Raw genomic sequence first — 9607 nt, 5'->3', positions numbered from 1 at the left:
ATGACTTTGCAAGAAACCAAACACCAATGAAACGCTAGCGTTTTTAAGATCTGAAAATTCGGTGCTCTTAAACTAAATAGGATCGACTTTCCTAATGCATACTCCATACTACTGGCCTTTACGGTTTGTTAGAGGTCACACTAAACACAGAAAGACACAGAAAGCTTGAAGGTATGTAACAGCTATTTCATACGAAGTAGTGGGTGGCTCTGAAAAGAGCCTTTGGGTTAAGAGTGAGGTCGGAGAGCTCACTTGGAACTGGTGTACTTGGTGACGGCCTTGGTGCCCTCGGACACGGCGTGCTTGGCCAGCTCCCCGGGCAGCAGCAGGCGCACGGCCGTCTGGATCTCCCGGGACGTGATGGTCGAGCGCTTGTTGTAATGCGCCAGGCGCGACGCCTCGCCCGCGATGCGCTCGAAGATGTCGTTGACGAACGAGTTCATGATGCCCATGGCCTTGGAAGAGATGCCGGTGTCGGGGTGGACCTGCTTCAGCACCTTGTACACGTACACCGAATAGCTCTCCTTGCGGCTGCGCTTGCGCTTCTTGCCGTCCTTCTTCTGCGCCTTGGTCACGGCCTTCTTGGAGCCCTTCTTCGGGGCGGGCGCCGACTTAGCGGGCTCTGGCATGGCGGAGAATAAACGGAAAACAAAGAGAAATGGAAGTCAGTGTATGAACATAGTCGACACAGGCCTCTTTTTAAATAAACTTGTGTCTATCCTTATCGCGATTTGCAAACGTCATTCTCAAAGTGTCCAATCAAAGCAAGAAATTTTCAAAACTACGCTGTCACTGGCTTAGATGAAACTGCTACACGTAACCAATGAAATCGCTCCATTTTCGCGCCATGCGTTGACTATAAATTGAACCAGTGTAGCGTTCTCATTGCTGAGATCGTTCTCACAGCTAATTCTCTGTTATCATGTCTGGACGCGGCAAACAGGGTGGCAAGGCTCGCGCCAAGGCCAAGACCCGCTCCTCCCGGGCCGGCCTGCAGTTCCCCGTGGGCCGCGTGCACCGCCTCCTCCGCAAGGGCAACTACGCCGAGCGGGTGGGCGCCGGCGCCCCGGTGTACCTGGCGGCCGTGCTGGAGTACCTGACGGCCGAGATCCTGGAGCTGGCTGGCAACGCGGCCCGCGACAACAAGAAGACGCGCATCATCCCGCGCCACCTGCAGCTGGCCATCCGCAACGACGAGGAGCTCAACAAGCTGCTGGGCCGCGTGACGATCGCGCAGGGCGGCGTCCTGCCCAACATCCAGGCGGTGCTGCTGCCCAAGAAGACCGAGAGCCACCACAAGGCCAAGGGAAAGTGAAACCCTTTGTACAAGACATTGCTAGTATCACCAAAGGCTCTTTTCAGAGCCACCCACGAAAACACTGGAAAGCGCTGTACTACTTAACGGTGGTAGAACCAGCAGTCTGTTCTACATCGGAAGGGACAAAGAAATGTTAAGTGAACTCAGCCCTAAATTTATTGGTGAATAAGCTACTTGTTACCTATTTAAATGTTGTGCGAATCAGTTACTAATGCCTGATAGCCAGTGTTATAATAGGAAATTAGCATTGAAAATCACGTTGTTTCTTTATTACACGAGTAATAGCAAGTTCTGTCAAGGATTGTTCCTGGAGGACTTACATAAATAGTCTGAGAAACCATAATCCTTTGTGTAATTTTATGCTAGTATTCAACTTTTGAATTTTTGCTTTGTTACATAAGGGTATTTTTGTAAAAAGGGTGCCATTCCTGCGTTGGTATTGAGTTTTGGAAGGTCCATGCAAAATGAAGCGCGTGGTGGTGGCACAGGCTTTGAGGAAGCTTAATGTGAGATTTGAATCGAGACATCTTGGAGCCCATAGACTAATAGAAAAGTTAAAATTAAAAACTGCTGCCGAAGAACTTAGAAACTTATGCACAAATGCAAAGTTCGGTGCTTTTATATTTATCACGAGTTCATAGAAGTTAGTGGGAAGAGCAACTCTAGAAAGAAAAAGTTTAAATAATTTACTAGGTTTAATCACCAGAATCTGTATTTTATCTGAAAACTTGCAGTATATATTAGCAATAGTTACATTTAAAAGGGTGCTGAGAAATGGCTTAGTGGGCCGGGCGGTGGTGGCGCACGTCTTTAATCCCAGCACTCGGGAGGCAGAGGCAGGCGGATCTCTGTGAGTTCGAGACCAGCCTGGTCTACAAGAGCTAGTGCCAGGACAGGCTTCAAAACCACAGAGAAACCCTGTCTTGAAAAAACAAACAAACAAAAAAAAAAAAAAAAGAAAGAAAAAAGAAATGGCTTAGTGGTTAAGAACAGTTGCTGATCTTATAAGAAGACCAGAGTTTAGTTCTTAGGACTGAACATCAGATAGGGGGGTGAGCGGTTGGGTGGGGTCCGGTTCTGTTATTGAGGCATACAGAAACACCTAATTTATGCAAACAAAACAGAACAAGCAAAACAAAAGTATTCATCTCATAGGTTGAGTATATACTGCCTGTGGTGTCTTATGTCAACCGTTGGCTACTTGTTCACGCCTAACTCAAGAACTAAAGAAAGATCATAAATCAAAACCAGAAATTCTATTGGATCGCCCTGCCTGCCTTGGGAGTCTGTGATCAAGATCTTCAAGTTAGTGTTTTTAAATGACAGATTTGAAACTCAGAGGAATAGGAAATCCCAGCTCTTCCACTTTTTATTGTTAATTTTCTTTTTCTCATGCGACTTGACCTTCCTCAGCGAACACAGAGTCATGAGCACACCTCCAAAACACCTAAAGAAAAGTGTCAGCATTTTACTAGGTTTACTAAAATAGTCACGGTCACGCGCTTGCTTCCAGCAGGCAGGCTGGTTCTCAACAAACCGAGTCTTCATCAGGGTAGTCGGTGTTGCTTTTTCTACTGAGAAGCTCAGTGGAGACGATGGGACCTCACTGCACCTCCTCACTGCTCTCTTATACAACCCTTTGGGTCATCCATCACCCTTGCACACATAGACACTTGCAAGTCCATGTTCACTCTTATGCGTATTTGTACACACACACACACCCCTAGGAAGTGTTCTTTCAGTGCCTGGCGATGCCTAGTGTCCCACCCACCAGTTCTCCACCCACACAGCCCTCATCTCCCTTGTATACAACCATCTCTATATTAAAATGTAGGGCGGAGTGGAGGCCTGAAGAGGTGGCTCGAGGTTTAGGAGCCCTTGTGGCTCTTGCAGAGAACCTGGGTTCAGTTCTCACGCCCACATGCTAGTGCACAACTGTCTACTTCAGTTCCTGGAGATCTGATGCTTTATTCTGGCCTTTGTAGACATCAGGGGCACATGTTGTATATATATGCAAAACCTTCATCCACATAAAGCTAAATAAAAGAAAAAGTTATACCTTTTTTTATAAGTAAGAGTTATTTAGGTTCTAAATTGAAATTACGAATATGTAAACTAATAAAAACAATAAACAACAGAAAAAGAAGAAAAAACAAATGTTCAAAGTATTCTATAATGTTTTTGGGTAAAAAAAATTGATATTTAGCCAGTCTGATACTCAGGCCTGTAATGCTAGGGCTCAGGAGGTTCAGATAGGATGACCCAGAATGTGAGGCATAGCATTTCTGGGTAGCAGGAACTGCAGTGCTATTTTAGCTGCTACCAACCGCTGTTGAATAATGTCTTATACATACTTTATGTTAAGTTGTCTATTAAATAATGGTTTAAATTTTAGTGTAAATGCAAAATCTTGGGAAATTAAAAAAACATGGATTTTTCATACTAGTAAAGAATTTATATAAAAAAGATTACTTCAACAACTATCTTGCAAATGTACATCTTTACACATAAAAGTAAAGTGTGTTTGAGAAATGAGTAGGTTTTATTCGTAGAAAGTTCCTGCCTAGTGGCTGAAAAGATGGCCCAGTTGTTGAGAGCATTGTCTGCTCTTCCATAGGACCTGGGTTCAATTCCCAGCACCCATATGGTAGCTCACACTTGTCTATAACTCCAGTTCTGGGAGATCTGATGCCAATGAACATAAAATAAAGTTAAAGAAATGTAAAAGAAAGAATGAAAGAAAGAAAGAAAGAAAGAAAGAAAGATAGTTCCAGCTCAATCCCCAAGCTACTCTATTCATGCAAATGAGGGCCACAGTGTTGCCATGTGGGAAGCTGTCAGTGCATTGTGTTTGGTGGTTAAATTTGATTCGAGCTCACAGTTCATTGTTCAGGTCCAGGCTGTGAAACTGGGCCTTGCAGAGGCTGTTTATCCTGGCAGCCGAACAGGAAAATGCTTAGAGTTCAACTTCAAATGGGGTCCTTTGAGGAGACCCGGATACACGCCAACTGCCAATTAGCCAATAGTTACCAGGATACATATTGATTGCATCTGATGGCATTCTTAGATTTTGGATTGATTTGGAAGCTAGTGGTCTGCAATGTTAAGGCTACAACCGACTTTAATATTAAGGCTGCAACTGACTTTTATCTATTAGCCACAAGGTATTAGTTTAGACCTAGAGGTGGACAACCTCATTCAGGGGCTTAAAACTAGCCAAAGATGAGACAACTACCCTACAGACCAGTAAGATTCCATCCTCTGTTAGGTCTGGGCCCCTAACTCTCCACATCCTCTCTCCTACTCAATGAGTCTTTGAAGACACTGGTCCCCAGGAGTTCTCTTCACAGATCCTAATTTACAAGTTAAGGAAAAAATAGTTCAGGAGATTAAGAAAAAAAAAGCATTTTCATTTTGCTTGGACTATGCATAGCAGTCACAGACGAACGACCAGCCTCGAAGATTTTATCCATACTTCATAGAAGAATTTGGATGACTATTTGAAAATATTGGTGAAAGCCAATTAAATAGAAAATATGTGAGAAGAAATGGGATTTCCAATATGATGCAATTTATATATGAAGTTTATAATATAGTCAAAATGGAATGGAAACATCCGTATTGACCCAAGTATATTAAGTAAAATTATCTTATATGTGAAAAACGACCTTAAGCTTGACGCATTCAACAACTGATGCAGGTGACCAATTCACCGATTCATGTATGTTGCTTTTATGAAAATTTCTTAAGAGAATAATATAGATATTAAGATGGCATTTTGAAAGCTTTAGCTAGAGGAAATTATTTGAAATGTAGTGACTGTAGAGAAGGAACACAAGGTAATTCACAGCGGTATGCGCCTTAGAAAGTATGCTCTGCCCGCCAGAGCTCCTAAGCAGCAGGCTGCGGTGCTCTCTCTGGACCGGGTAACAGGTTGTTAGGGGGCCGCGCGGCTTTTTGTATTTTGCACAAAGTCAGTGTACTGCTTGTGCGCTTGATTCTCCAAATTTAAAACAGGATAAGGAGTTAGTTCCATTAGAAAGCACAGACAAGGAAACAAAAGCGCCTTTCTTTTTTTTTTTTTTCCCCCTTAAGCCTTCCCCTCCCCCACAGCGGCGGGCGCAACTTCCCGCCTCCTCCCTCAGGTTCTCAGTTCGGTCCGCCGCCTGCTCTATAAAAGCCGGTGCTCGGCTGCCGTGCCAGTGTTTCAAGCTCTCAAACGTCTAACCATGTCTGGTCGCGGCAAGGGCGGTAAAGGCCTGGGCAAAGGCGGGGCCAAGCGCCACCGCAAGGTCCTGCGCGACAACATCCAGGGCATCACCAAGCCCGCCATCCGCCGCCTGGCCCGGCGCGGAGGAGTCAAGCGCATCTCCGGCCTCATCTACGAGGAGACCCGCGGGGTGCTGAAGGTGTTCCTGGAGAACGTGATCCGCGACGCGGTCACCTACACGGAGCACGCCAAGCGCAAGACCGTCACCGCCATGGACGTGGTCTACGCGCTCAAGCGCCAGGGCCGCACCCTCTACGGCTTCGGTGGTTAAGCTGTTTATTTTATGCTCAGCTTTCTAAAGGCCCTTCTCAGGGCCACCCACTCGATCCTTTGAAAGAGTTGTAACATTGTCCATATTTACGGCGAGAGGTTCAGTCCTTAGTTTGCATAGTTCCCTGTGAAGACCTTTGCCTTTTTTCCGGTAGTTAATTGAAATGTCCAATTTTATAGACCTTTAAATGTTAATAGCTTAATCACTAGCCTTCTCTAATCCTTATCGACTACAAACTCAGCGTCTCAACAATTAATGGAAGTCACCCACTCAGCTGCCCAAATTTATGCAACAACTTGGATAGAATTTGAGTACAAAATACGAACTTTCTAGAGATGATTGCTCGGTGTTCTAAGAACATTTGCTGGTCTTTGGGACAGGAGTTCACTTCCTGGTACTCTTTTAGAAACATAACTCCAATTTCATTTTTTTATCTCTTCTGGCTCACATTCATGTACACACGTGTGAAATTTTTTTACCCAGGTATTTCAAAGGATATAAAAATAATTTAATTCAAATCCTAAAGCAAAGGGAAAGAAATGGAGCAAGGAGATTTTTTTTTTTTTTTTTAGATCCGGTCTCACATACTACCAGCTAGGCTTGAATTAACTTTGTAGCCAAAGCCGACTTTGAGCTCCTGGCTGATTTTCCTGATTGCATCTCTGGAGTGTCTGAATTACAACAGACAGCACCACCTCTGGCTTATTTTTCTTCAGGCTCCTTCACTGTCTATGAAGACAAAGGTCCCAGTGTGGGCAACGTTGGAAGGCCTTCCAACTTTATTAAGTTCCCCTTTATTAAGTTGGGAGACAAACAAACCCAGTCACAGCTGTGGCTCCACACAAACCTCTAGAATACTTTCAAGTTTTATTAGTGGTTTGGTGGATAAAAGGACATGGATCTAGAATGGATATTATCACTGTGTGACTGAATTTGGGCAGTCCATATTACCAAGTATATTTAGTATATCATGAATTTAGCATCCAGGTTTTTCATGTTTAAATACTACTTCACAAGTACAATTAGTCTCTTGAGTCTTTAATTCCTTTAAATACCTTAACACAATTGCACAACTTATTTTTTATTGTTTTATTTATCATATTTCTTTTTTAGTATCAGAACTAAGTATTTTCAAATAGTACCAGGGAGACATTTTTAAAATGCCAGGATACCAAGACTCTGAATTTTTCCAAGTATCATCCACCCCTGGAACAGATGTAATGATATGGTATCATATATATATAGATATTATATATATATGATAGATATAAATATATTGTTCTACTGTTTCAGTGATAAAATTATCAAAAGGTAAATGACTTGTTCTCAATTGTATGACTATTTCCCTACATAAAGTGTGTCTTCTATAAAATGAGGAAACAATGGAATGTGTTCTCTGTGTTTAATAAACTTCAAACCATCTACTATAACACTTTATAAACTTCTCTTTTCAAAGTATATCATTGAACTGGAAAAAGTAATAACCAAAAGTTTTAATCATGGATTCATAAGAAAACTTTTAAAACTATAGCTATAAGATTACTTTTGAATTAAATTTTATACACTAAACTTCACCTTTTTACTTAGATGATAAAATAAAGATGTAAAACTTCAAGGCAAGTCTGAAGCCATTTCTGACCAATTCTGGGCTCTCTCAGTCTCAGCAGTAATGCTTGCCCCTTCTCCCCTGGGAACCAAGGACCTAACAATTACTGAAATGTTGGGAACTTTCCATTTCCCTGATGTTGACTCAGTTCCTGAACAATTACCCACACACGTATGTTTTGACTCAGTCCTTGGGAAACGGGGTCAAAGTGACCTCTTACCTCATCTGATCAGGCAACAGCTCTCCAGCCAATTATCGGTAATAGCATTTTTGAATAAGCCAATATAATAGTCAAAGAACAACCCCTTGCTTCTATGGCTTTTCCTTTAAAAGTAGCCTGTACCATCTATTAGGGGTCTCTCGGCTTCTGAATGCTGGGAGACCCTGTCATGACAGAATTAATAAAATCCTCATGCTTTTACATCAGCTGTGGTGGGAGGGATGGTCTCTGGGGGCAACTCCTCCTCAGTGTTTGGATTCTAGGGTCCAACAAAGATATTCAATAAATCAATGGAGAGTTGATTTGAGATATTACATATCACAGTTATATAATAAACCTTTATAGGATATTGAGTGAATATTAAATTTAAAAAAAGAGATGGAAATAAATTCATGAGCAGAATCCACATAATTATTACAAATGACTCTAAAAACGCATTTGATAAAGTTTAACATTCCTTCCTGATAAAAGTTCCGGAGGATTTAGGAATAGATAGAAAATACGTCAAAATAATAAATACTATCTACAACAAATTTACAGCCAGCAGGGTATGAAATGGAAACAAAGTGGGAACATTTCCTCTGAGAGCAGGAACAGACAGGGTGACTGTTCTCCCTGCTCATAGTCCATGTAGTTCTGAATGTCTTATCTTTAGCAAGCAGACAAGAGAAAGACATACCAGGGGTAATAACAGAAAGCAAGGAAGTCAAACTATCCTTATTTAAAGATGATAGGATTCTTAAAAGACCCTATGCAGTCTATTAAAGATCTCATGGAGTTGATTAGAAGCCTCATGGACTTCATATGGATAGACATAGTAAAGTTCCAGCATATAAAAAAAATCAATAAAAACAAAACCAAAAACAAACAAACAGTGGTTTTCATGTGACACACAGTTGAGCTTCCCAGAAACTAGTCAGGAAAAACACTCCATTCAAAATACGCCCAATAAATAATTCATGAATATATCCAACCAAAAAAAATTCAAAAGCTCTGCAACAAGAACTTTAAGATACTGAAAAAGGAAAACCACGGTGAATTGTCTAAGATCAGGCCATCTTGTTCTGACTCCATTTTCTGTCTGCGTGTGTAGACTTGTCTAAGCTTTTTAGCCTACAATGGCATTGTCTGTCTTGGGGACACATTTGCACTGTCGATGACCCTGACCCATTGTCCACGTGTATTAACTAAAATCATTAATGTTTGTACAAACTAAAAATAAATTAAAATAAGTGATAAAATTATTTTGTTGTATCTTAAATAATTAGTATGTTGAGGAAAAACAGAAATAAGGCTTTGACCCTCTCCTAAGATTGACATAATTGTGGTTTATTGCACTTTTAAAAACACAGTTTCCTTTGAATTTTGGCACCAAGAGACATTCTTCTACTCTAGCCCATGCTTGGTGGCTGGCCGAAAATAAAAAACCACTATTTGTCCTTATATGTATGATGGTGTGTAAGTTTCTCAACTAAAATATAGCAACAGAAGATGCCAGAAAATGAAAAAAATACCGTGTTCCTGAATAACAGAAATAACATTGCAAAAAGCATCTATAGTAGCAAAATTAATATACAGAATTAATGCAATACTTATGGAAATGTGCAAGTCACATTTCAGAGGTTTAGGGGAAAAATGTGAATAATTCATATAAAATCATATGTAACGGGGATGAAGATGAGTTCCAAACATGTTTGTATTATGCTGATTATACCTTATTACAGTCTGGGCCTCTCGGGTGGTTTCTCTGGGGGTCATAATCTGGGGACAACACTCTTGACCGATTAATTTTGCTTAGGTGATGTTTAAGTTTACAAAAAAAAACACCTCAATTTATAAGCTCAGCCCCCTAACGTGGCAACTTACAGTATCACTGCAGAGAAAAATGTGTAAAGTCAGAGCAACCTCAAATTATGTTAGGA

The 9607-nt window shown here is 41.4% G+C and overlaps 2 protein-coding genes across 2 annotated transcripts; one reads left to right on the top strand and one right to left on the bottom strand.

Moving 5' to 3' along the window:
• Positions 1-233: 233 nt before the first annotated feature.
• LOC130885925 (histone H2B type 1-C/E/F/G/I) lies at positions 234-629 on the bottom strand. Its single transcript, XM_057787769.1, has one exon. The coding sequence runs from the start codon at positions 627-629 to the stop codon at positions 249-251; it is 381 nt and encodes a 126-aa protein (XP_057643752.1). The 3' UTR covers positions 234-248.
• Positions 630-922: 293 nt separating this feature from the next.
• Positions 923-1315, top strand: LOC130885921 (histone H2A type 1-E). Its single transcript, XM_057787766.1, has one exon. The coding sequence runs from the start codon at positions 923-925 to the stop codon at positions 1313-1315; it is 393 nt and encodes a 130-aa protein (XP_057643749.1).
• Positions 1316-9607: the final 8292 nt, after the last annotated feature.

Source organism: Chionomys nivalis, chromosome 13 (genome assembly GCF_950005125.1).
Source record: "Chionomys nivalis chromosome 13, mChiNiv1.1, whole genome shotgun sequence".
NCBI lineage: Eukaryota > Metazoa > Chordata > Mammalia > Rodentia > Cricetidae > Chionomys > Chionomys nivalis.
This window is presented reverse-complemented; position numbering and strand designations above follow the sequence as displayed.

What these genes read in the sequence shown, in the direction of transcription:
- LOC130885925 (XM_057787769.1), bottom strand. Translation starts at nt 629, where the DNA reads ATGCCAGAGCCCGCTAAGTCGGCGCCCGCCCCGAAGAAGGGCTCCAAG.
- LOC130885921 (XM_057787766.1), top strand. Translation starts at nt 923, where the DNA reads ATGTCTGGACGCGGCAAACAGGGTGGCAAGGCTCGCGCCAAGGCCAAG.